General features: G+C 44.0%; 1 protein-coding gene across 1 annotated transcript in view; it reads left to right on the forward strand.

Annotated features, from left to right (window-relative positions):
* Window positions 1-3,476: 3,476 nt before the first annotated feature.
* Window positions 3,477-26,900, forward strand: part of Cds2 (CDP-diacylglycerol synthase 2) — a 44,836-nt gene continuing 21,412 nt past the window's right edge. Inside the window, exon 1 of the mRNA XM_051144679.1 lies at window positions 3,477-3,742. Within this exon, the coding sequence (XP_051000636.1) occupies window positions 3,689-3,742 (54 nt within the window). The 5' untranslated portion in view covers window positions 3,477-3,688. The remainder of the gene's footprint in view (window positions 3,743-26,900) is intronic.

Consider the following 26,900-nt stretch of genomic DNA (forward strand, 5'->3'; position numbering starts at 1 on the left):
TCCTCTCCATAGGGGGTGGACACTTCCACCTTTTAAACTAAATGTCCTTCTCTAGGCTCTAGGCTAGGCCGCTGTCTCCCGAGAAAATGTATCCCATTTTAGAGACAAGCCAGTTGTCCTGAGCAAAAGAAAAGGCATTAAGGTTACTCTTTTAAGTATATGAATTTTAGCCTTTGAGTTTTGGGGACCTAACTAAGCTGACGTGTACTTTGTCACCTGTAAGTCCTCGGTGTCTTTTTGCATCTGTCCCCCGTGAAAGTAGCTCACGTTTAGGGGGATAAGCTGGCTGCCAGAGCAGTGACACCTCAACTCAGCATACAAAGGCTTTTCAATGTGGGAGGCATGCAGTTTGCATGTCTGTTAAGGAAAAATTTGTCGGTTAAATCCTAGGCTGTTTTTGCAAGTAACATATCAGCAGGGAGGTCCCATCCTGTGGAGACAGGCTGGTCTAGAACTCACAGAGATCCACCTGTCTTTTTCTCCATTGTGTTAAGATTAAGGGTGTGTGCTACCACCACCCTGCACAAATATTTGATTCAATTCCAGTCAAAATCTACAAAAATTTCAAGTAATATTCAAGAGTAAACAAAAATATTCTAAGTCTTGGGTCAGTTGCACCAATTTATGCTTCAGTAAGCGAAGCTCTGTCTGCCATTCTTTTGAATTTAGTTGTTGCTAGTTCCCATAGGTGGACCCTTTCCAGAGAGAGCTGGCAAACACGTCGCAGCTGTAAATTCTGAATTTCAGCCGTTATCAACTCTATGGAAAAGAGTTTCATTCCTTCTTCCCTTCTCATTGTTGGTAACTTAGCCTGGCATGTCTCAGCTCTCTGATTTTCTTCCTGAACAAGAAAAGCCAAGAAAAGGCCAAGAAGGATCCAGGAGCCTTCTGCGATAGTAAGTTGGAGAGGAACCATAGCAGTCTATTCGCCCCCCTCCCCCACCAACTATAACAAAATATCTTTTTTCAAGGGTGTGGATACACTAAATCCTTTGGGTACCAATTTGTTACAATATATTGTATCGGTTTGGCCTAGGAAGCCAATAACTGACACAGAGAGACTGAAACATACTTTAAAGCTGCAAGCACTACTTCTGGCAGAATCTAAAGTGATACAAATCTACTCACAAACTAACATAAACTACTCTAAACCTCATACCATACATATATCCCAAGCACTTGTCACTATGCTCCTCAGAGACTTCTTTGCTCCTCGGTCAACTGGCCACCATCTTCTTCCTCCTTTTCAACTGTCAATCTTGGCTCAGCCCCTCTCTAGGAAGTCCCACCTTCCACTTCCTGTCCTTCTGCCCAGCTGATTGGCTAAACAGAGCTTTATCGACAGTTGTTACATCCAGTCAAGACATCTTTTTAAAAAACGATTTATTTATTTATTTATCATGTATACAGTGTTCTGCCTGCAAGCCAGAAGAGGGCACTACATCTTATTATAGATGGTTGTGGCTACCATGTGGTCGCTGGGAATTGAACTCAGGAACTTTGGAAGAGCAGACAATGCTCTTAACCTCTGAGCCATCTCTCCAGCCATGCCCCGCCAATTTATTTGTTTATTATATATACATTATTCAGCCTGCACGTATAGCCACACACCAGAAGAGGGCACCAGATCTCATTATAGATGGTTATGATATCTGGAAGAGCAAACAATGCTCTTGACCACTGAGCAGTCTCTCCCACCCCCTATTTATGAAAATTAAAAAACAATCACAGGTGTGTTACTTTTTAGAGACAAGACTGAGCAGCTTTGGGGGGATGGTGGTGCATGCCTCAAATCCCAGCACCCCGGAGGCAAAGGCAGGTGGATCTCTGTGAGTTCACGGCTGGCCTAGTATACAGCCAAGGCTACATGGAGAAATCTTGTCCTGAAAAACAAAAACAAGGACTGGAGAGATGGCTCAGCGGTTAAGAGCACTGTCTGTTCTTCCAGAGGTCCTGAGTTCAATTCCCAGCAAACACATGGTGGCTCATGACCATCTATAATGGGATTTGATGCCTTCTTCTGTTATACATGCAAATAGAACACTCACATAAATAAATAAAATTAAGAAAAACAAAATAAAACAAAACAAAGACCCGTGCAGCTTTTGTGGTCTGAAGACAGTAGTACTTGCTTCAGAGCAACAAGTATTGTGCAAAGTTGTTAAACAGGATACAAAATTCAGAGTTCAGAGGTCTCACGTTTATCTCAATGTTTTACTGTCACTTTGAAACATCATAACAAGAACTTGAATATACTCAGAGACCAATGCTATGTCTCCAAGAACTATTCCTATTTTCTGAAAACTCACAGCTCAGGTCAAAATCTCCACGGAAAACTGAACCTCCCCTCTGCGGGAGACTTCTTACGGGTAGATTATAATATGGCTAAGAACCGGGAGCTCCTGTTTTGCTCTAGGGCAACGCTGGAGGGGACACTAGTGTTACTGAATTCACTGGCTACATAGTAATTTTGAAAACAGAATCTGGGCCCTAATTCTTACTAGTTCTTCATAGCTGCCAGTTAAATCATTTTCCGTTAGAAATTTAAAGTCCGTTCAACAACTGCTTAGGCTATGTCAGGAATACAGGGGTTCCATAGAACACATTCCTGTCCGCCAAAAAGACCTTCCAATAATCAGTTTCCGGTGTTAGCTTCCTTGCAGATCTTGTGGTCAACATAAGCGAGGCCCCGAGTTCTATTTTCACAAAACAAGACAAAAACTTTTTTTTTTTTTAGACAGGGTTTCTCTGTGTACCTTGTTCTGGACTTGCTTTGTAGATCAAGCTGGCCTTGAACTTAGAGATCCACCTGCCACTGCCTTCCCAGTGCTGGGATTACAGGTGTGCAACACCATGCGCGGCTACAATACAAAACCTTAAGACAAGAAACTTGAAATATTTTGGATGATCTTTTTTTCTTTCTATTTTCTTTTTCTTTCTTTCTTTTTTTTTTTCTTTCGAGACTTTTTGGATGATCTTACTTGCAAAAATAATAATATCCGTTTCCAAGTGCTTTTTTTTTTTTTTTTTTTTCCCCCCAACAGGATCTCACTGTGTAGTCTTGGCGCATGCTACAAAGATCAGATCCACTTTCCTCTGTTTCTCAAGTGCTGTGAAGAAAAAAGGCGTGATTTAAACGAGACAAACCAAACGTGCTCTGAAGTCCGGGTTTCTCCTGCTATGATCTTCTCACTTGGACTCCTGAGAGCAGCAAGCGATGGCGAGCTTAGACCGACGGGAGACGCTGTCTTTCCCCAGTAACCTCTTGGATCCAGCACCCGCACGAACACAAGCGCCCATTTGTTCATAGTGCTCTTTTTTCCTGCCCCGTCCCATATTTGTCCAATGAGCACCACTAACTCCGCCTACCTCCGCCCGGCTGCCCCGCCCTCGGCGTCTGGGCTCCGGGGCCGAGATGGCGGCGGTGCGCGTGCGCGCTGGCTTGCAGCTTCCCGGGAGGAGGAGCGAGCGGCCGCCGGGGAAACAGCAGCTCCGCTCTCCGGGCAAGGGCGGGGGCAGCGGTGCTGGGCGGGGCCGGGCTCCGGTCTAGCGGCGCGGCTGCCGGGGCTTTGCAAGGCTCTGCGGGGCTGCGAGGTGCTCGGGCTCGCCGAGAGGCCGTGCGTGCTGAGCCGACCTCCGTGGCCACTGTGCTGCTCGCCCTGGGTGACGTCGCGCCCGGGTCCCCAGCATGACCGAGCTACGGCAGAGGGCTCTCCGGGAGGACGCACCTCCGGAGGACAAGGTAGAGGCGTCGTTTAGTGCCGAGGGGCGCGCCTGTAGCCTCGCCGCCCTCTGACCTTTGTCGCGGTCCTCAGCACCAGGCCTGGGCTGCGCAAGAGGGTCAGCGGGCGTCCTCCTCTCACGGGGACAGCCGCCTGCGGGCGCGAGGAGTAGCGCGTGAGCTGTGGTGTGCGTGTGTGCGTGTGTGTATGTGTGTGTGTGGTGATGGTGGTGATCCACGTGAGCTCTGGTGTGTGTGTGTATGTATGTATGTGTGTGTGTGTGGTCCTCGGCTTCCCTAGGCCTTCCCTGATGTGGAGGCTGAAAACTCCACAGACCTTGCTTGGGGCCCGTGAGTGTGATTTTGGTTCACCAATGGCTTTAAAAACGCTGGTGTTAATCGGGGAGTGGGGATACTAAGGCCATAGCATTTCGCCTCCTGGGAGATTAAAACACTTTCTTGAATTTGATTAAAACATCAAATCCGTTGGTTCTTTATTAGAGAGGCATCTTGATTCACGCCGGTGAGCTGGCGGGTTAGTGAGCAGGTGTGTGCTCCCAATGGTGGGTCTGTTTACTGCGCCAAGTGTGGGCATTGATGAGGGTAGAGGAGGGAGGGATGGAGGAGCCATTTTGGCAGGGACACAGCCAATGGGAGGGGCGCTCCTGGTTGAAAGTGCAAGGTTTGTGTGGAGAAGTTGAGAAAGGTGGAGAGTGATTGTTTTACTGTGGACATTGATTGACAGCGTTTGGGCTTCTTGACTTAGCAGTGGTCAGGATCAGTCACGTACAGAACCGACTGAGGCAGCCTGGACCAGAGTGATGATGGAAACCGGTTAACTCAGAGATTGGCAGCAGCTGACCTGTAGAAGACTCCTTAGGCCTGCAAGCTGATAACAGAAATAGTGGTTCTGCTGATGGTCCGTTTCCAGCTTGTCTGGAAGGAGCCTGCCACGTGTCCCCTGATTAATAGTTGACAGAGTTTAATATCTTTTTGTTTGTTTGTTCGAGACAGGGTAGCCCTAGCTGCCCTGGAACTTGCTCTGTAGATCAGGCTGGCCTCGATCTCAGAGATCTGAGTGCTGGGAAGGTGCATCACCATGCCTGGCTTAGTTATCACTGCCTCCCCCGCCCCAACCGTGCTGTTTTTGGAGACTTCACCAAACCTACAGCATCCACTTTTGTCGTCTGACCTTTTACTTGGTTTTAGACAGAATCTGCCTGTGAAGCCCTGCGAGCTGGCTTGGGCCGCATGAGCTTCTGCCTATCCTGTGCTTTCTAGCTAAAGGCCTGAGGCACCCAGCCAGCTTGTACCCTTTGCCCGTGTTTAAATTGGTTAGAGAGACAATCAGGAAGGAAGCAAGCATAAGCTTGGGTGACAGGATGCCAATGGTAATGTTACTAGGAAGAATGTTTCAGATGAAAGATAAAGGGCTTAAACAACTTTGTTACTACTGTAGACTGATCAGCAGAGAGCTCTGCTTTGGAGGAAGCTTAGGGCTGAGGCCCAGACTTAGGAGTACCTTGCAAAGACAGTACTTACATATCTCTGATCTTCCCCTTCCCTATAGTAGATTGGCCGTGAACAACACTGTGTTCGCTCTGAGTGCTCCTTGGTGAGTTTGAAGGCTACTCTGGCAGCCTGTCTAATTAAAAGTGACCATCTTCCTTAAAGTTAGTGGGGGCTCTGGACCAAGAAGGTGTGAGAAAAAAGAAGGCCTTGCAGGGTGCAGCCGTGCATGCCTCTGGGCCCAGCCAGCCGAGGCAGGTTGATCTCTGAGGCCTTTGAGTGAGGCCAGCCAGCCTATGGAGTAAGTTCCAGGACAGCCAGGGCTACATAGAGAAGCCTTATTTTGAAAGCAAACAAACAGAAAAGTCTGATAGCTGTTGGGATGTAGCTATGTACCCCGCCCCCCCATCATACATATATATGTATTTACTTAAAAAGTTAACTGTAATAACTAGATGAGACAAAACGACTGTGGTGTTAGTATTGGCGAAGCAGTTCTTACCCTCCCCACCCTTTGGCTCCATTCCCCAAATGTGAAGTGTCAGTTGATTCCTAACATTTACATCCACATTTTAAGTGGAGAAGATATGAGGAGCTGTCCAGCCTTAGTAATTACAAGTGCATTTGAACCACATGTGCAGTGAAAGAGGCTTGTGGTTGGGTTTGAGGTCTATTAGGTATATGCTCCCTAAAATATAGCCGTTATACATTCTGCTTAAAAGATTGTTGTAGGCAGTTAGCCCATCATGCACAGTAGTGATTATTTATTATTTCTGAATTGTCATGTATGGGATTTTTAGTAAAAAAAAAAAAATATGAAAACTATAAAATTGATTTTAATAAAATAAAAATTAAAAGGGATTAAAATAAAAAACTGAAATTATTTTACTTATTGTTCAGTTTACATCCTGGTCATAGCCTACTTCCTCCTTTCTTCCCAGTCCCACCCTCCCTTTTCCCCCTGTCTTTCCCTATTCCTCAGAAAAGGGGAGCCCCCCCCACCCACACACTCTAGCTCATCAAGTCATCTCAGGACTGACTTCTTCCCCTGTGGCAGTCCCGTCATGGGGAAGCGATCAAAAAGCAGCAAAGTCCGTGTCAGAGACAGCTTCCACTACCCTTCTGAATGAGCCCACATGAAGCCGAGCTGCCCATCAGCTACGTCTGTGTAGGGGCCCTAGACCCAGTCTGTGCGTGGTCCTTGCTTGGTACCTCAGACTTCACAAGCCCCTCTGGGTTCTGGTTAGTTGGCTCTGTTGGTCTTCTTGTAGAGCTCCTGTCACCTCTAGGTCCTTTTATCCTTCCTCCCACTTTTCCACGAGACTCCAATTGCTTTGCCCAGTGTTTGGCTATGAGTTTCAGCATCTGTTTCAAATGGCTGGTGGGTGGAGCCTCCTGTCTTTAAGTATAGCATAGTATTGTTAATAATGTCTGGGGTTGGCCCTCTCCCATGACGTGGGTCTCAAGTTGGGCCAGTCATTGATTGGCCATTAAAAATATAATTTACTGTACTTAATATTTATTCAATTTAATATATTTAATATAATTTCAAAATAGTTAATGTTTAATTTAGCATTAAAAATATTTACTGTATAGCATTTTTGAATATACTCGCCGTATAAGACTACCTGTCTTCTTCCAACGCACACCCTGTGCATCAGACTTGGGCTGCAAACTCTATATTTTAACTGGAAAAATTAAAGTTGGGGTTGTCTCATATGCCAGAAAATATGGCATGTGTGAATGTATGTATGTATAGTTTTTTGAGACAAGGTTTCTCTGTGTCAATTTGGCAGTTCTAGGCTTGCTTTGTAGACCAGACTGGCCTCCAACTCACATCGATCTGCCTGCCTCTGCCTTCCAAGTGCTGGGATTAAAGGCCTGCGCCACCATGCCCGGAGGGGAAAAATATAAATATTTTTAATAAAAATAAGTGCTTTAGGAAACAGTGAAATGGCTTTTTTAGTGAATATATGTAGTAAAATTGTTAAAAAATCTTAATTCTTTAGAAAAAGATTCACTTTTATTTATGTTTGTGTGTGTATGTGTGTATGGGTGCCATGGAGGACAGAAGAGGGTATTGGATCCTCTGGGACTACTCTTGGGTGCTTGTGAGCTGCCCATGTGGGTGCTGGCAATTGAACTCTGCTTAAATGCAAGAGCAGCAAGCACTCTTAACCAAGGAACCATCTCAACACCCCAAATCTTTTTTTCTTTTTTTTCTTTTTTGAGACAGGGTTTCTCTGTGGTAGCCGTGCCTGTCCTGGATTCGCCTTGTAGACCAGGCTGGCCTCGAACTCACAGCATTTGCCTGCCTCTGCCTGCCAAGTGCTGGGATTAAAGGCATGTGTCACCACACCCGGCCCTTTTACTTACTGTTTCATAGTCTGGAGAAAGACCTACTTCCACAATTCTGCTTTTGCTAATACTGTTGTATCACAATCTAAGGGTTTAGGTATAATGAAACATTAATGCTTTTTTAGGGAAATGAATTGTGAAATTTGATCTCTGTTACTTCACAGTACAAGAATCCAAAGAACAATCTCCAAGGCGATTCTTTTTTCTTTTTTCTTTCTTTTGTGACAAGGTTTCTCTGTGTAGCCTGGGCTGTCCTGGACTCACTTTGTAGACCAGGCTGGCTTCGAACTCACAGTGATTTGGATATGCCTGCTTCTGCCTCCTAAATGCTGGGATTACAGGCATGGGTCACAACCGCCCAGCTCCAAGGCAGTTCTTTAAAGAACAATTTTGAAAGATTCCTCAGAATGTTACTGTTGCTAAACTATGTTGCAAATCTGTCTTGTTACTAGACAATCTCCATTATCAAAATAATCTGGAGAATGTGTTTATAAGGTCGGGAGATATTTTGTTATATTTAGCATCCTAGGATGGAATTCTCAAAGCCAGTTGCTAAGAAAGGAAATGTTCCCTGAGATCTAGAGTCCCAAAGCAGTTGCCAAATTAAGACCCTTGAAGTTAAGCTGGAGGACTCTTCTCTGCTGCTTGGCTATTTTTTTCCCAGCACAGTTTAGGAAGAAAAAGGATGAAACCTGGACCAAAAATACTAGAAACAATTGGATTGACATTTCAGGAGACTTTTGTTCGGGACTTAAATGGAAGGTTCTGGGTTTCCTGCTTTACTTAGATGCTGACATGGTGTGAAAAATATAGCTTTAGTTGTTTCAAGGGCTTCCATTCTAGATGGATGAAGTTATAGCTAGGCAGCAAGTCATCCATCCATCCATCCATCCATCCATCCACTTTATTTATTTATTTATTTTTAAAGATTTATTCATTACTATGTACACATTGCTCTGCCTGTACACTTGCAGGCCAGAAGAGGGCACCAGGTCTCATTATAGATGGTTGTGAGCCACCATGTGGTTGCTGGGAACTGAACGCAGGACCTCTGGAAGAACAGTCAGTGCTCTTAACCTCTGAGCCATCTCCAGCCCCTATTTATTTATTTAGAAACAGGGTTTTGTTGTGTAACTTAGGCTGGTCTCAGGCTTGCTATGTAGCTTCGACTGGTCTTGATTGGAAATCCTGTCTCAGTGTTCCCAGGGCTGGTATTACAGGTGTTTACCAGTTTGGCTAGAAAAGAAAATTCAAGTTTTAACTGCAGATAATTCAAAGTGTCATTGAGATCAGCCTTGCACCTGGGCTTTTCTGTAAGTCAGTTCGTCAAGCCCTAAATTATAAGTGGTAAAATTGCATGCCCTTCATAGGTCATTTGAGTGGATTCGCTGTGTATACAGGGTATACACTAAGACAGCATGGTGCATTGTAAGAACACATTAGCTACTGTTGCTGTTGGTTAAAATAGATTTTCATATAATTTAAGTGATTTTTTTTTTTTTTTTTTGGTATGTGTTGAAATTTGTTTAAACTTGCAAGTTATGTTTAGAATAATGTTTGGCCTTCTGTGACTTGTATTGAGTTCATTTTCTTGATGAATTTTTCAGTACTCAGATGACACACTTTATTTGTAGAAGGAACGCTAGGCATTTGTGTGTGCGGTCTCTGCTTTGCTACTAGGGGAAGTTGACCCTAGGGTTTCAAGTGTGTTAGGCACCCCACGGAGCCACATCTCCAGCCCATCTTTACTTTTTCTTTGTCAGAGCATTGGCTTTGAAGTTGGGTTCCTCCTGCTTCAGCGTCCTGAGAGTAGGTGGGAGAAAGGCTTGTGCCAGTAGGTCTGGCTCCTGCTTATCTTCTTCTGTAGCATTAGCCGAGGTACTTAAGACTCTCCTGAATAATCAGAATGCTTTTCTGATAGATTTTGAGGGTAAACTACTGAAATATCACTTTAAGAGCTATAACTGGGTTATGCCGGGCGTGGTGGTGTACGCCTTTAATCCCAGCACTTGGGAGGCAGAGACAGGTGGATCTCTGGAAGTTTGAGGCCAGCCTAGACTACAAAGAGAGTCGAGGATAGCCAGGGAGCTATGTAACAAAGAAACTCTGTCTCGGGAAAAAAAAAAAAAAAAGAAAAGAAAAATTGCCGGTATTAGCTGGCAGTGGGCACTAGGCTGCTCCACAAGCCCACAACAATACCAAAAGTGTTACAGCTCTTTGTTTATCTGCCATGATGGCAGGGAAAGCTGGCGGACACCCAAAACCAGCGCACCTAAAACCAGCCAGAAGGTAAGCCTGGTGAGATGCAGGCCCAGTGGGTGCTTTACTAGAGGTCAGGACCTATCTTGCTGCCATGGGGTGGGCTTCACTGGCTGCCATGGCAGCTCTGCCGTCTCTTTCTACTCAAGCCCCAGACTTCAATAATGGAATCTCAGACGGTCATGGTGGAGAAATGGCACAAGCACCTTAGAGCAAGCCTGCCAACCTTTATTTATAAACCTTGGGCAGTGGAGAGGGGTTTGAGGGTGAATGTGTCCGATTAGCCAGGATGCTTATTTTACATACAGTGGTTCAGGACTTCATTTATATGCAGTAACTCAGGATGCTAGCACAAGAAGGAAAACACAGTATCTATTTATCCTGGGGAGCGGGCTGAGAACTTTTAGGTGATTAAAGTTCATTTCCGGGAGGCTAGGATCTCCTTAGTCTAGGATGGGGTAATCCCCAGGTGCTTGATGAACTAGTTTCTTACCAGGACAGGGTCTGTAATGTGCCCTGAGGGCTATGTGACTCTCCTTAGAGTTTCTAGGGTCCAGAAAGGGGACCTGGCTGGGAAAGGGGACCGAGCTCAGTTGGATATGCCTCTCCAGCGTATCGCTACAGTGTCTTGCTTGCGTGTGTGTGTGTGTGTGTGTGTGTGTGTGTGTGTGTGTGTATGTGTATGTGTATGTGCCTCGTAGCATGGAGTCAGAAGACGGCATTGGATTTCCTGGATCTAGAATTATGGTTGTGAGCAGCCATGTGGGTACTAGGAACTGAACCCAGATCCCCTGCAAGGAAAAGTGCTGGTAGCCACTGGAGTTTGCTCTCAATTTGGTGGGTTGGCAGTAAGTATCTTAACATATTGAGCCATCTTGCTGGTATTTATATTGGAAAAATAATATTATTTTAAAAACTCAGTTACGTACCAATTTATCACTGCTTGAAATCCATTTTTCCCACAAAGCTAGTTTTATTCGAAATGTATTTGCATGCATTAGTACTTTTCTTTAAGATGATTCAATATCCTCTAAAATGTTAACTTGCTGTCTTTGACCCCTTTGATAAGGGGTCTTAGAGGTTGTCACTTCAAGTAAGAGTGCCACCACCATCTGCAGAATTAGGTTTCGTGCCTGAGGTCACATAGCTAGTTCAGTGTAGGGGTTGGTAGTGTTAAGTCATTTAACTTTTTTCTCTCATATTGTGTAATGCTGTCTTTAAGAATATAGGATTAATGCATTCATTTAAAGTTTTTACTAGTTCTTGTATTGATGAGTTTTGGTTTGAAAAAAAGTCTAAATTATCTATCTATCTATCTATCTATCTATCTACACTTTTTTTTTTTTGAGACAGAGTCTCACCATATATTTCTGGCTGTCTTGGAACTCAATGTATAGACCAGGATGACCTCGAACTCACAGAGATCCTCCTGGCTTTGTCTCCTGAGTGCTGCGATTAAAGACATGTGCCATTACTTGAGGCCTAATTTGTTTTCTTTCTTTCTTTCTGATTTATTTATTATGTATTCAGTGCTCTGCTTGCATGTACACCTGCAGGCCAGTAGAGGGCATCAGATCACGTTATATATAGGGTTGTGAGCCACCATGTGGTAGCTGGGAATTGAACTGGAAACCTCTGGAAGAGCAGGCAGTTCTCTTAACTTTTGAGCCATCTCTCCAGCCCTAATTTTCATATATAGTTATAAATCAAAAGTTGTACAAACCATCTTTTAAAATGTACAAGCAAGTGTGGTGAGTGTGGGGAGAGATTTTTGTTTGTTTGTTTTTTGTTTTTTAAAAAAAGAAAGTAGAGCCGGGCGTGGTGGCGCACGCCTTTAATCCCAGCACTCGGGAGGCAGAGGCAGGCGGATCACTGTGAGTTTGAAGCTAGCCTGGTCTACAAAGTGAGTCCAGGATAGCCAAGGCTACACAGAGAAACCCTGTCTCGAAAAACCAAAAAAAAAAAAAAAAAATAATAATAATAATAATAAAAATAAAATAAATAAAAATCACTGGTTCTCTGACTTATATATAATTTTGAAGTCCATCCCTGAGAGTAGCCACTGGGACATCCCTTTTTGAGCTTGGCCACCACACAACTCCACTCAGGGCAGTGTGAGTGAGTATGTGAGGCTGTTAGAGGAAGTGCTGGCCAGGCATGACTAAGCATCAGAGCTGTCCTAGAAACATCTGTCATCAGTGTTCAGCACTTCCCAGAACAGTCTCTCTTTCAGTCTTTTGTGTACATGGCCTGTGGCTCTAATACACATTGTGCCTCGAGTTGAGGTTGGTGTCAGTACGTATGGGTCATATCTATAATTTAATCCCTGTTGTGTGTGCTCATGTTCACATGTGTGGGGGCTGGAACCCTGGGCCTTCCTTGCACATCCTAGTCTATACCAATTTGATTCTTAGTGATCTGCTCTTTTCCCCCCCTTGATTTAAATTGTTTTTGTTTTTGGCCATAATGGTTACTACGTCAAGTAGTCTACATCCCTACCCCTTAAAAAACATTAAAATTAGTGCATGTGTGTGTGTATGTGTTTGTGTGTGTGCACGTGTGTGTGCGTGTGTTCTCGTGTGCGTAGGTAAGGTGGGGAAACATGCTGCATGCAGCGAGTGTGTGAAGATTGGAGGACAGCTTTGTGGAGTCAGTTCTCTCCTTCTACTTTTATTTATGTTCCTGGCTTTGAATTCAGGTCACCGTGTCTCAGGAGAAGCCCTTGGTGTTTGGAGACTAGGTCTCATGTATATAAATCAAGCTAGCGCTGAACTCTCCATCATTTGGGCTCTGCTTCCTACGTGCTGAGATTATAGGCGCGTGTTGCTGTTCTTGGCTGAGAAATCATTGAAAGTCAATCTTTTTTTTCCTGTTAATGTTCTTTTTTAAAAACCCATTATTTTTTTACACATACAATTATGTTATTACACACAAATATATGACAAACCACATACAGCAAGAAGAACCATGAAACAATCAGGAATTATATAAATGTTACATTCATATTTGGCAACCTTGAAGAAAACATGTTTCCTATCTTGGTCAGTCTAAAAATTCTAAATGTAAATCAATATCTATCATATCTCATCATTATCAACTTAAAACATCTATCCAGACCTAGAAACCTCTTAACCCCTCAACAACTAAGCTTAACTGTAAAACAAAGCTATCTGGTCCAACCCCATCAGAGCCTTGAGAAGGAATAAGAGTAATGAAAGTGACTCTTGTATTTGCATTTCACAGTGCAAATAGTCGTTCTTCATATTGTTTGGCAGCACTAGTGTCCATATCTCCGGTGTTCACAGTTGCCTGTCCTTCTGATGTTGTATGGGCCGAGCAGACTGTGCTGTGGCAGTTTCTAGTCCTTGATCCTACAAGAGGCTGTGGGGTTGAAAAAGTCCAGCCGCTCCTCCAGTTTAGAGAAGAGACTTGGGCTTTTGACTATTAAGTTTGCCAGAGCCTTGTTGAATGAATGCTGATTTGTTCCTGGCAGTAAGCAGAGTTTCTGCTTTCCAAGGCTTGCTGTGCAGTAGCTACTTGACTGGGGGAGTCGTGAGGCACACCCCTCCACCCACCCACCCATTAGCCACCTTCCCTGTGCCAGTCACTGATCTTTGGCCTCATGTTTATCCAGCAGTAAGGGTGGCATTGGGCCCACAAGGCTGCGTGACCTCACAAAGAAAGTTAAATTTTAGCATGTTATATTTTAACTGGCAGTGCTTGCTGGGTCATGATTTGAAGGGAAGGGTGCACTGTGAGGTTCCTTCCTCCTGCCTGCTTTTCCCCAGAGACACCCCTTCCGCCTTAAGCTGAGGAGCCCCTTCTTGTTATCCAGAAAGGCTTGGCCTGCTTTGCCGAGATCAGATGTCCTTCCATTTGGTGCATGTGGCATCAGCCTCTTTGCAGTAGAGTCCCCACAGAGCCATCTTGAGCATTCCTGAAGACTACACACACACACAAGCACAAGTGCACTCACACTGACACATCCATCCATCCAGACAGGGTTTTTCTTGTAACCCTGGCTATCCTGGAACTCTATAGAGCAGGCTGTCCTTAATGCAATTATTTGCCTGTCTCTGTCTCCTAAGTGCTGGGATTAAAAGTATGTGCCACCACTTCCAGCTCAAAATTTGTTTTTAAAAGTTATTTATATATGGGGTTGAGTATACCATGGTATAATATGTGGCCATAGGATCACTTTCTCTGCCTCTGACTCCTGACTGCTGGGGTTTTTTTTGAAATTGGAGAACAGTGCTTTATTTTTGCTTTTTTTTTTTTTTGTCCCCTACAGTTTGCGTCTACCTTCCAAACTATGGCCAAGAAAGGAGATATATTCTCTTCAGTGTCATTTTTTTCCTCTTCAATAATCAGAAAGACTGCTAAAAACAAACAAAAAAAAAAAATCACAAGAGCAACTGCTGACTGCTAGAATTAAAGGCGTGTGCCACCAATGCCAAGCCCTTCCCCCACCCACTTAAAATTTTTTTAAAAGAGATTTTGCTTTTTTTGTGGGGGCTGGAGTGATGGCTCAGCAGTTGAGTGTATACTGCTCTTGCAGAGGACCCAGGTTCAGTTTCCAGCATCCATATGAGGTAGCTCACAACTTTGTAATTCTAACTCTGATGGCTCTGAGGTCTCTGGCATACATCTACAGATAGATACACACATATAAGCAAAATAAAAAATGATAAAAAGAAATAGTAAAAAATTAAAAATTTTTGTATGCAGGGGCATTTTGCCTGCCTACGACTGTGTACTATGTGTGTGCAATGCCCCCAGAGGCCAGAAGGGGCATCATTACCTGGAACTAGAACTACAGTTGTTAGCTGCCATGTAAGTGCTGGGAACCAAAAACCCAGGTCCTCCGCAAGAGCAACAAGTGCTCTTAACCCTGAGTCATCTCTTAAATGTCAAATTCCTGGAATAAATCTGAAGCCAAAATCCATTTAATGACTTTTTTGGTGGTACTTTGTTATTACTTATTTATTATGTTTACAGTGTTCTGCCTGCATTTATGCCTACAGGTCAGAAAAGGGCACCAGATCTCATTATAGATAATTGTGAGCCACCATGTGTATGCTCGAAATTGAACTCCAGACCTATGAGTCATCTTTCCAGCCCTAAACTATTACACTTCTATCATAGCAGAAAACTGTGTGTAAACTAAAGACATTACAAATCCATAACACAGTTGTCTGGAATTTGAGCCAAGGAGTTTTTCATCATTGGTACTGTGTGCTTTGATATTGTACACATGCAAAGTGCCTTTTCTGTGTGCTCAGAACCAGGGCCCCAGTAAGCCATGCTGTGCAAAATGTGTGAATGCTGTCATAAACATCTTCCTCTTCTCTTAGAAATCTCTTACTGCACTCCCAAGGCAGAGGCAGGCCGATTGCTGTGAGTTCGAGGCCAGCCTGGTCTACAAAGCGAGTCCAGGACAGCCAAGGCTACTCAGAGAAACCCTGTCTCAGAAAAAAAAAAAAGAAAAAAGAAAAAAAAAAAAAAAAAAAAAAAAAACACAAACCCAGAAATCTTTTACCGTTGCCAAATGTGAGACCACGTTCAGTTAGGTGACACCCGTGATTTAAAAAGTAATGTGTGTAGCCAGGCATGGTGGCACACACCTTTAGTCTCAGTCCTTGGGAGGCAGAGGCGGGTGGATCTCTTCAGTTAAGGCCAGCCTGGTCTACAAATTAGTTTCAGGACTGCTAGGGCTGTACCAAATATCCTTGCCTCAAACAAACGACAGAAGCAGAAGCAGTAGCCACAGCCGCTACGGGATGTCTTACTTAGATTTCTATTACTGTCATCAGACACCATGATGAGAAAAGCAGCTTGGAGAAGAGGAAAGGTTTATTTCAGTTTACAACTCTATGGTTACACTTCCTTGCTGAAGGAAGTCAGAGCAGGAACTCAAACAAGGCAGGAACCTGGAGACAGGAACTCACACAGAGGCCTCTGGCTTGCTTCTCACAGCTTGCTCAACCTGCTTTTGCCTAGCACCCGGGACTACCAGGCCAGGTGTGGCATTGTTTACAGTGCGCTGAGTTCCTCCATTTCAGTCATCAACCAAGAAAATGCACCACAGGCTTGCCCATAGGCCAGTCTGATGGAGGCTTTTGTTTGTTTGTTCTTCGAGACAGGGTTTCTCTGTGTATCCTTGGCTGTCCTGGACTTGCTTTGTAGACCAGGCTCACTTTGAACACACAGAGATCCAACTGCCTCTGCCTCTGTCTCCTGAGTGCTGGGACTAAAGCAGTGTGCCACCATGCCCTGCAAATGGAGGCATTTTAATTTTAATTTTATTTTTTATTTTTTAAAGAGAGAGAGAGAGATTTATTTATTATGTATACACTGCTCTATCTGCATGTACACCTGCAGGCCAGAAGAGGGTGTCAGATCACATTATAGATGGTTGTGAACCACCATGTGGTTGCTGGGAATTGAACTCAGTACCTCCGGAAGAGCCATCAGTGCTCTCAACCACTGAGCCATCTCTCAAGCCCAAAGATTTATTATTTATAAATTATCATGTATACAGTGCTCTACCTGCATGTACACCTGCAGGCCAGAAGAGGGCATCAGATCACATTATATAGATGGTTGTGAGCCACCATGTGGTTGCTGGGAATTGAACTCAGGACCTCTGGAGGAGCAGTCGGTGCCCTTAACCTCTGAGCCATCTCTCCAGCCCCCATTTTTATTTTTTTTAATTGAGACTCCCTCTTCAAAAATGATCCTAGCTCATGTCAAGTTGACATAAAACTAGTCACCATGCTGACCTTTAGAGTAATAACCAAATAGTTGATTAGGTAAAGTTCTCTTTATAGAAAGTGGCAAAGGAGTGGTAGAGTATTAAGGGACTGGGGGCTGTTGATCAGTGGTCAGGCCCTGGATTCAATCTGCGTTACTGCAAGAACAATGATGGAGCTGTCTCAGTCTGCACTGAGTTAATGGAGTGATACAGTGATTGTGCTATCAGTGATGGAGCTGTCTCAGTCTGCACTGAGTTAATGGAGTGATACAGTAATTGTGCTATCAGTGATGGAGCTGTCTCAGTCTGCACTGAGTTAATGGAGTGATACAGTAATTGTGCTATCAGTGATGGAACTGTCTCAGTCTGCACTGAGTTAATGGAGTGATACAGTGATTGTGCTATAGTAGAGGTAGCCAGATACATTTCGTAGCTTCTGATGATGGAGTCTTCTAGAAAAAACACACTGTCAGTTGTAAAGACTAATTGACAAGAGATTGAAGGGACAAAAGAATGAGCTGACAAGCGTCACTGGACTAATGGCTTGGCTGCTTCTGTAAACAAAAGGTTCAGAGGTGCTCTACTTCGCCCTTGAGACAGCGAGTGTGGAGTAGAGGTAGGGAGGGAGGGAGAGCCACTACAGTTAGCGGACTTAAGGGGCACTAATGATTTCTGAGCCAATCAAACTTATGAAGAAAAATAATTACGAATATAGGGTAGATTTAATATTTATATTTCTAATTAATTAATTTTTTGGTAAGAGATGTGGTCTTAGCCAGATGTGGTAAAAGCCAGCATGCCTTTTAATCATAGCACTTAGGAGGCAGATCTCTATGAGTTTGAGGCCCATGCCTGCCTCTGATCACAATTTTATTTTATTTCATTTTACTTTTTTTTTTTCAAGACAAGGTTTCTCTGTGTAGTCCTGGCTGTCCTGGACTCACATTGTAAGAGCTAGCAGCTGTAGAATCAGGCTCTGCTACAATTCTTTTAGGTGTATAGCTAGGAGTGGAATGGTTGGGTCTTAGTCCTCTAACTTTATTTATGTATTTTTTTCTTTTCCTTGCTCCTCCTCCTGTTTCCCCTCCTGAGGTGCTGGCGATCAAACCCTGGGCTATATGGATGCTATGCAGGCACTTGGCCACCTTCAGCTTGTTAGTTTTTTGAGGAACCATAATACTTGGGTATTCTCTTGTATTTCAGAGATTTCTCAGTTTTAGTTTATAACATGGCAAATTTTGATGGCTCTACATAAATAAGTAATAAAGTCCTTAGTAGCTGAGACCAGCCACTATAATGAGTGAAGTGTGTCGCTCACCATGAAGCAGAGGACTGAAGCTGCTGCTGTTCTTGGGTGTAGAGGTGATGCTGGGAAATTGGATCATGAGCACAGTGACATACCTTTTCCTCCCCAGTGTTCTGGTTTGGGTGAAATCACAATCTTTCCAGCCTATCTTTTTTTTCTTTTTTTAAGGAAAGTATCTCACCAGCATATTGTTGCAAAGAACATGCTACTAATACAAGCTTTAAGATATCATAGCTTTGGGAGCTTCATATTTGACATTTCATGTACATTGCAGAATGGGTGGTTTTCTGTTACACGAATTTAAAAAAAAGATTTATTTATTGCAATGTTCTGCCTGCATGTGTGCCTGCAGGCCAGAAGAGGGCATCAGATCACATTATAGATGGTTCTGAGCTACCATGTGTTTGCTGGGAATTGAAATCAGGACATTTGGAAGAGCAGCCTTAACCTCTGAGCCATCTTTTCAGCCCTGCTATGTGAAATTCATTGTGAGGATTTTCTTATACATGCATTTAAACTGTTGACTGGATTTTGAGTTAAAGGACTTTTTGTTTTTGTTTTTCAAGACAGGGTTTCTCTGTTACACAGAGCCCTGGCTGTCCAGGACTCACTTTGTAGACCCAGGCTGGTCTTGAACTCACAGATCTGCCTGCCTCTGCCTCCCAAGTGCTGGGATTAAAGGTGTGTGCCACCACGCCGGGCAAAAGACTTGTTTTCTTGTATAGACTTTGACTGAAGCCATGTTAAGGGCTAGCGTTAGAGACATAGATACATAGGGGTTGGAGAATATACATTGTCTACACATGTCGTCCCAGGAAAACGTTAGCTGGGAAGGGTCTGTAGAGCATGTCGGCTTGATCCACTTTCTCCCCATTGGTCTTGCAGAACACTTCCCTTTTTCTTCTTGGGTTTGGTGAAAAAGCCACCCAAAGAAGGAGGCCTTGTGACTGTCTCAGGGAGAGCCCCCCCCCTTTCTCTGCATCCAGTTTTGTAGAGAGGAGGTGGTGACAGTGCCTCCAGTTCCATGAGGCTTACATACTGGAAGCAGGGGCATCCTGGAGCTCACGGGGCCTCAGATTTCTGAGACCCAGATCAACCCCAGCTTCTTCTGCGAGACTCTGTGGACTTCTCCCCCCATTTCCATATCTCCTTTCTTCCCCCTTGCTTCTGTGGAAATCACTGTCCACACCTCCATGAGGTGCCATCTCCTGCTGTCTCCCCAACAGATGGTCTCTGGGGTTGGCTCTCGCCTGGGATTTCTGCAGCTGCTGTGTGCATTGGACTCACAGGGTTGGCCTTCTGTCTGGTGCCTGGGCCCAGTGTCTATCATGTGTGGCTTGTCAGGGGGTTGAGGTTAAGTTGGTGCTAAATCAGCTGTGAAGATAAAACAACGGCTTGCGCAGCAAGAACCAGGCCTGTGATCTAGAGCAAGTCTATGTGCTTAGTGACTAAGCCAAGCAGAGCGCAAACAACAGTGGATGGTCAGCGTTTTAATCTACTGCTGAAGGACCAGGTAAATAGGTGTTAGTGCTACCTTACTGTAACCCCAGTGTTATTTTTAGTTTTTCGAGACAGGGTTCTCTCTGTAGCCTTGGCTGTCCTGGATTCGCTTTGTAGATCAGGATGACCTCTTTGAAGACCAAGCTGTCTTTGAACTCACAGAGATCCGCCTGTCTGCCTCCCAAGGGCTGGGATTAAAGGCACAGCCCTTGTGTTTTATTTAAAAGAGTTTAGGATTTAAGAAGTGAAGAAAGTCAAGCGGTTGAAATATTCAGTGTTTGGACATACCACAGAATAGTAATTAAATCTCAGGTGAGTGAAACTAATTTTCAACATTGATTACTCTTCCTGGGTAGGTTAGACAAAATTTAAATATGATTTCCACTTGAAATTTACCAAAACGTCCCACATTAATTGAATTTGGTAAATACAAAATCAAAATGTAGATTGAAAGAGAAATGCTCTTTTAGGATACCCATCAATGGTGCCATTGACTAGGTATTGTTGTTTGAGGTGTTTTCCCTGTACGGGCTAGAGAGGAGGAATGCTGGGAGCACTGAAGTGCCGCTCTTCCTCTTTTCTGACATTGCAGAAGACTCCCCTGTGATGTGGTAACTTTGAAGACATTGAGGTCAGTGGGCTGGCTGTATGTAGCCTTTTAGTTGCTAGTAATGTTTTTATTTATTTCTCCAAGACAGAGTTTCTCATTTGTCTTGATGCCCTCCAGTTACATCTCTTGTTTAGAAACTCTTTGATCCTGAGGCAGCAGCTTTGCCTTATTGGTTGTTTTGTTTTTTTCCTCCTGAGGACCATGCAGGGAAGCCAGGCTTCTAAAAGAGGACACGTGGTACAGGGGACATGTCCGTGTCTACAGGCAATGGGGAAAAAGCTTGTCTTTGTTGTTGTTGTTTTTCGAGACAGGGTTTCTTTGTGTAGCCTTGACTGTCCTGGACTCACTTTGTAGACCAGCCTCGAACTCACAGTGATCCACCTGCCTCTGCCTCCCCAGTGCTGGGCTTAAAGGTGTGCGCCACCACCGCCCAGCAAGCTTGTCTTTTAGAGTGCATTGTATCAAGCCCTACCGCTGAGCTATACCCTCATCTTAAGAAGGGTGTCTCCTGTCTGCCTTGACAACCTTGTTGGATCCAACACTAGGATTTGCATCTGTGAATGTCAGCTTGTATGTATGTGGATCTGGGAATAAAAGCATCACAAAACAGTACTCTTACTGTCTGTAAACACACCAAAGATCACTGCTCATTGATTTTATCATATATACCCTTTCTATAAATCTTTTGTTGAACTATAACAGACATGCAGAAATGTGCACATACTGGAATTTCACAGTGACTTTTCATAAATGAAGCACACCCCAGCAGCAGTGTCAGATCAAACAGGCCATTCCCAGCCCCAGGGAGGCTCCCACGGAGAGGCTTCTGTTTACTGGCCTCTCTCATGGGAGCCACCAACCTGCCTTCTGGCACTGTGTGTGTGTGTGTGTGTGTGTGTGTGTGTGTGTGTGTGTGTGTGTCTGTCTGTCTGTCTGTGTGTCTGTGTCTAGTTGTGACCCACTAAATTAATTTCAAGACCCAGTGGCTCTCAATTTGCTACTTGGAAAAAAATGTAGCCATGTTTCATTTAATTATTCTTTTTTTTTAATTTAAAATATTTTATTTAATTTTTAATTTATGTGTATTGGTGTGAGGGTGTCAGATCTTGGAGTTACAGACAGTTGTGAGCTGCCATGTGGGTGCTGGGAATTGAACCCGGGTCCTTTGGAAGAGCAGGTAGTTCTCTTAACCACGGAGCCCTCTCTCCAGCCCTTATCTAATTATTCTTGAAGTAAGAATTTTCTTTTCTGTAAATGAAAAAGGTGAAGTCCAAGAAGACTTGTTCTCCCCTAGGATCACATGGCTTGGGCTATTTGTCTCTTTCCCTGAGATGAGGCGTGTCTTGTTTTAGAAGGTCAGCTGTAGCTGATGTTGTTTTATGCTCAGCTTATCCCTCCTAATGTGCGTACAGAGTGGCTGTTCATGAGGACGACAGCGCCAGTGGATTGCTGGTATTAGCACTGTGAGCATGAGTCAGATCCATTTGCTTGTTTCTTTGGGGTTGTCTTGGAAGCTTTCTTGGCATTTGTCCTCTGGTGTCAGGATAGAAAGAACCTACAAGGGCATAGACAGCATGGGCTGTCACCATGTAGGAAAAGCTTCATGCTTCCCTGCCTCTCTGGGATGGCTTGTTGGAGAGATTTCTGTCTCAGGGGCTTAGGGTTCCTATTGAAAGCCAGTAAGGATGTCCTGCCATCCTTACGCTCTGATTAAGGGGCCACTACTTCTAGCCAGCATCTCTCAGGGAGGAAGTGTTTGTTGCTAACTTTGTTAATGCTTTACTGAGACTTAGTTCCAAGAACCTTGAGTTTTCAGGTTCTTCACCCATGATGGAGTTATCTGGGAAGCAGGGGTGTCAGGTGTGGGCTATAGCAGGGAGTAAATCGAGTCCCTCCCAACATGGAGTTCCTGTCGATTGAAGGACACAGAGTTAATGAAGTTATATGGGATAAAACGGGTCATTCTTTTGAGGCTGGGTCTCTCTATGTTGCCCAGGCTGTTGGAAAACCTGAGCTCAAACGATCCTCCCACATCTGACTCCTTCCAAGCAGCTGGGACTACAGCTAACAGGCTGCTAGGCCTGCCTTGGTCTGTTTCATCTTTTCTTCCTTTCCTATTCTGTTCTTGATAGTTTCACATGCCTGGACTAACTAGTTGTTGCTTACAATGAGGGTAGCGTTTTCAAGTGTTAGCTTCTCAGGGGCCTTCCAACGTGTAGTCCAGTAGGCTGAGATGTGGATTGATGTTTCTGAACCTTGTCTGAGAAACAAGTGGGAATGTACCAAGACCTATACATTCTGTAGGGAAAGATGGAGCCACTGAGAACTCTAAAAGGCTTTGTCTGCTCATTCATTGTTACGGGCAGTACATTAGCCGATGTGGGGAAGTACAGCTCACCGCTACCCAACATTTTGTGGCTTCTCCTAGATGGAGCCTCTTACCTGTGTGAGAGCTGAAACAGAACTGTGCCATCCTTCTCCAGTTGTCTCTTCCATGCAGGTGTTGGCAAGACAATCTTCTAGACCCTGTAGGAAAAGGTTCATGAATTTATTACAAACCATTTCTGGAGGCTGGAGAGATGCCTCAGTGGTTAAGAGTGCTTGCTGCTCTTACAGAGACTGGAGTTAGTTCCCAGCACCCACATCAGGCACTCACCTATAGCTCTGGCTCCTGGGGATTTCATGTTCTTTTCTGGCCTCTGGGCACCTGTATACCCATGCACATATATGCACATGCATATAAACAGACAAATCTTTAAGAACAATTACTCGGGGGCCAGTGAGATGTCACAGTGGGTAGAAGTACTCAACATTAAGCCTCACAACTTGCATTTGGTTTCGAGAATCCACATGATGGAAGAATGACTCCTACAGATTTCCCTCTGACCTACACACACAGGCATACTGCAATGGAAGTGCTGAGCTTGCAAGATAAATAAAGATGAGTAGAGCAGTCCCTATTTGTGATGATCTTAATAATAGAATATAAGCTATGGAAAATATCCTCTTGATGTAAAAATAGAGCATAATACATTTCATGTGTAAGATAACTATTGTATTTTTATTGTTGTTGCTGTTATTATTATTGTTGTTGTTGTTGTTGTTATTGTTGTTGTTATTTTTTTGAGACAGGGTCTCACATAGTTTAGCCCTGGCTAGTCTAGAACACTATGTAGACCAAGCTAGCCTTGAACTCACAGAGATCCTCCTGCTTCTCCCTCCAAATGCTGGGATTAAAGATGTGTGTCACCAAGGCAGGCACATATTATTCTATGGAAACTATCAGAAGAGAAAATTGACGAGGATGGTGTAGTGAGTGTGATCATTGTGACACAATACTGTCTTGTACAGAGTTTGTGCCCAAGAACTACACAGTCCAGCTTACCAAACAAACAGCCAGCCCAATACTGTTTGAAGTAAGTTTATGGATTTTATGTTGAGCCCTGTTCATAGCTGTCTTTTGTCTTATAGCCCTGGGGCTGCCCTAACAGGTGACTACAATTGGGTGGTTTAAAACAACGACTCAACAGGTGTGTTGGTGCACAACTTGAGTCTTGATGCCCAGGAGGCAGAAGCAGGTGGATCTCTGTGACTTCAAGGCCAGCCTGGTCTACAAATGGACTTCTAGGCCAGCCATGGCCACACAATGAAACCTTGTCTCAAAAACCAAAAACAGATGAAAGAAATTGTTTCTTGTAGTTCTAGATCCTGGAAATGCAAGATCGTGATGCCAACAGGTGAACACTTGGTTGTGAGGTGGCTTCTCGTTCTTTTCACAAGGTGAAGAAGGGACTCTCTGTGACCTCTGTTCTGAAGAACTTGCTTTCCCTTGTGGCTTTTGTCTCCTAACAGCATCGTGTTGGGTGGGTGGGTTAGGGTCTCAGCATATGGAATGTAGGTGCACCATGGACTTCAAATGGGCTGGGGTACAGCCCAAATACTTGTATTGAACTAATAGTTTTGCTTTACGAAGGAACATATTCCTGGAGCCTTTTGGTAATTTTAAAAGGAAGCCTGAAATATCTCACCAGACTTCTTTAGCTATTTCCATTTTATAATGGAATCTGCATTCTTTAATATTTGAGCTGTGGGCACTAAACCATTAGGAAAAAAATTTTCAGGTTATAAACTGTTGGTGTATGTTTCAGTTAACAGTTAACCTTGTGAAAGTTAGGTGGAGTATACAAATGGAGCCATCAGTTTCTCGATTCTTGTTTTCATAATTGAATAAGAACCCAGCCAGTTTATGGGCAGCCACCTGTTTGGGGCTGAACAGGATTTACTGTCTTGATGGCTGTCCTCTCTCGTAAGACACTTCCGAGTGGTACTGATTAGTGTGTCGGAGATGGTAGTGTTGCGTAATGATTTCCTTTTTGCCATCTCTCCCTTCTGTCTCTGGCCTCAGTCTCCAGAGCAGCTGGTTTTATAGGGTGGGCAGCCCTGCCAGTTTTGTGCAGTGGTTTCTAAAGATTTGTTATTACATATACAGTGTTCTGCCTGCATGTGTGCCTGCCCCCAGAAGAGGGCTCCAGATCTCATTGTAGATGGTTGTGAGCCACCATGTGGTTGCTGGGAATTGAACTCAGGACCTTTGGAAGAACAGACAGTGCTCTTAAATTAACCTCTGAGCCATCTCTCCAGCTCATGCAGTGGCTTCTAAACTGTGCTCTCTGCCGTTGTGTTGGGGTTCTCCTTACAAACACAATCTAAATCTAGTAGGGAGGATGGCCTAAGAAGAACTTTGATTTGCAATTACCTCTGTACAACAACAGACATCTGACGCAAGGAAGCCGTTCTAACACGTGTTGCTGCAGAGGACCAGTGCGATAAGAATGATAAATTGGCTGCTTTGAAAACCATATAGAAGATTGTGCCACATAACCTAGAATAAGGACCAAAGAAATGTACCGTTCTCCATAAATTTATTTAAGGAAAAATTTATGTTGAAACTCTATAGTTTATTTGGACTGCAGCATTTAGGTGATATCAAATGACGTCATATTCTACAACAGAAATCCTTGCATATCTATGCATTGCTGCCTTATTTACAATACTAGGAAATGGAATTAACTAGATGCCCATTAATTAACTGATGAGTGTGAAAATGAGTTACATATACACAGTGGTGTTTTATTCAGCTGTAAAGAGAAGTTGAATTATGAAATCTGCAAGAGAATGGATGGATCTGGAAAATGTCATACTAAGAGAGGCAACGCAGACCCAGACAGACAAACACACACACACACACACACACACACACACACACACACACACACACACTTACAAAGTAGATTCCTGTCAGGCTTTTTCATGCCCCCTTCAGTTTTGGCTAACCTCCTCCTCATGCCTTGCTCTTCACCAGCACCACTTAAACCTGTGGCCCCCGTACTCAGCCCCATACTTTGCTATCAGGTGTTCTGCTAGCCCCTCTCCCATATTGTAGGCCCTTCCCAGCTTATGCTCAGTAGGTAACGCTAGTTGTACTCACAGGTAAAAGTGAATGCCTAATGACCCACAGATCAGCACGTTACTCAATCCTTACCAGGGAAGCTGCTGTTTAACTTATTATTTATTTATTTTCTGTAGATGGTGCTTAACACAGACCAATAACTGATCAAGAGGCAGAGAAAAGGAGACTTTGGAATGCTCAGCCCTAAGCAGGATGATCTGTATCTTACCCGCTCTACCCAGGGCTAAGGGATCATGGTAGAAGATGGCATGGAAAGATTTTAAGAGCTGTAGAGGTGGAGGATGACTATTAAGGAAACATTCTGAACACAGCAGGGCATTTGCACGTATGAGTTCACAGCAGTTGAGACACCATGCATAAAAGCTGGGCAAGCTCTGACCAGGCAAAACTCCAACACAGGGAGGGGAGGTGGATCTGGAAGTCTACCCCAAGCTAAGAAGCTTTTGGCTGTTGATAGCCACTGGGGAACTGAGCTGGGTTTCTCTAAGGTGTGACTCTGCTCTTAAGAGGACCTGAGTTCAGTTGCCAGCACTGTTGGATGGGTCATCACTGCACAGTAATTCCAACACCAGGGGGATCCATGCCTTCTATGGCCTCTACAAGTGCTGCACTCACATGGTACCTACTGCCTCCCCTCATCTACTCGCAGTTCAAATAAGATCTCCATAAAAAAGAGACATAATGATTTAATTGTGGAAAACAAAGAATTTTGAACACCTTTCTTTTGTGTTTGAACAAAAGATTTATTTTTAACATGTGAATGCGGGTGCTCTCAGAGCCAGAGGCATAGGTCTCCAGCAGCTGGAGTTACAGATGCTTGTGACCCACCCACCTGACATAGTTGCTGGGAACTGAATTCAGGTCCTTTAGAAGAGCCATCTCTTCAGATTCAGCTTCTTGTTTTCCTAAAGCCTTGAGGTACATCATTAGGTTGTTTATTGAGAAGTCTAGCTTTTAAATATGAGCTCTCATTTAGAATGGCTGCAAGAGACTAAGCTTGAAGCATAGCCAGATCTGACCCTAAGGGAGTGTGAAAGAGTTTAGACATGGTATTTGAACACCGGACTGCTCTGCAAGAGGTGTAGGAGGAGTGTGTTAGGTAATCTTTTATTCATGTGATAAAACACTATGGTCAAGGTGACTTGCAGTAGAAACAGTTTATATGGGCTTACAGTTTCAGAGGGCTGGAGTTCATGGTGGTTATAGAGTCAAGGCGTGGCTGCTAGAGCAGCAGCTGAGAGCTTGCATCTTGAACTGAAAAGAAACAAAAACCAGGAAGAGTTCACTGGGGATGGAGAGTGTCTTTTAAATTCTCAAAGCCTACCCCTAGTGACTTACTTCCTCTGAAAAAAAAACCAACCTCCTCATCCTATCCAAGCAGTATAACTTGGGACCTAGGCTATGGGGACATCT

The sequence above is a fragment of the Acomys russatus genome, chromosome 4, assembly GCF_903995435.1.
Source record: "Acomys russatus chromosome 4, mAcoRus1.1, whole genome shotgun sequence".
Taxonomy (NCBI): domain Eukaryota; kingdom Metazoa; phylum Chordata; class Mammalia; order Rodentia; family Muridae; genus Acomys; species Acomys russatus.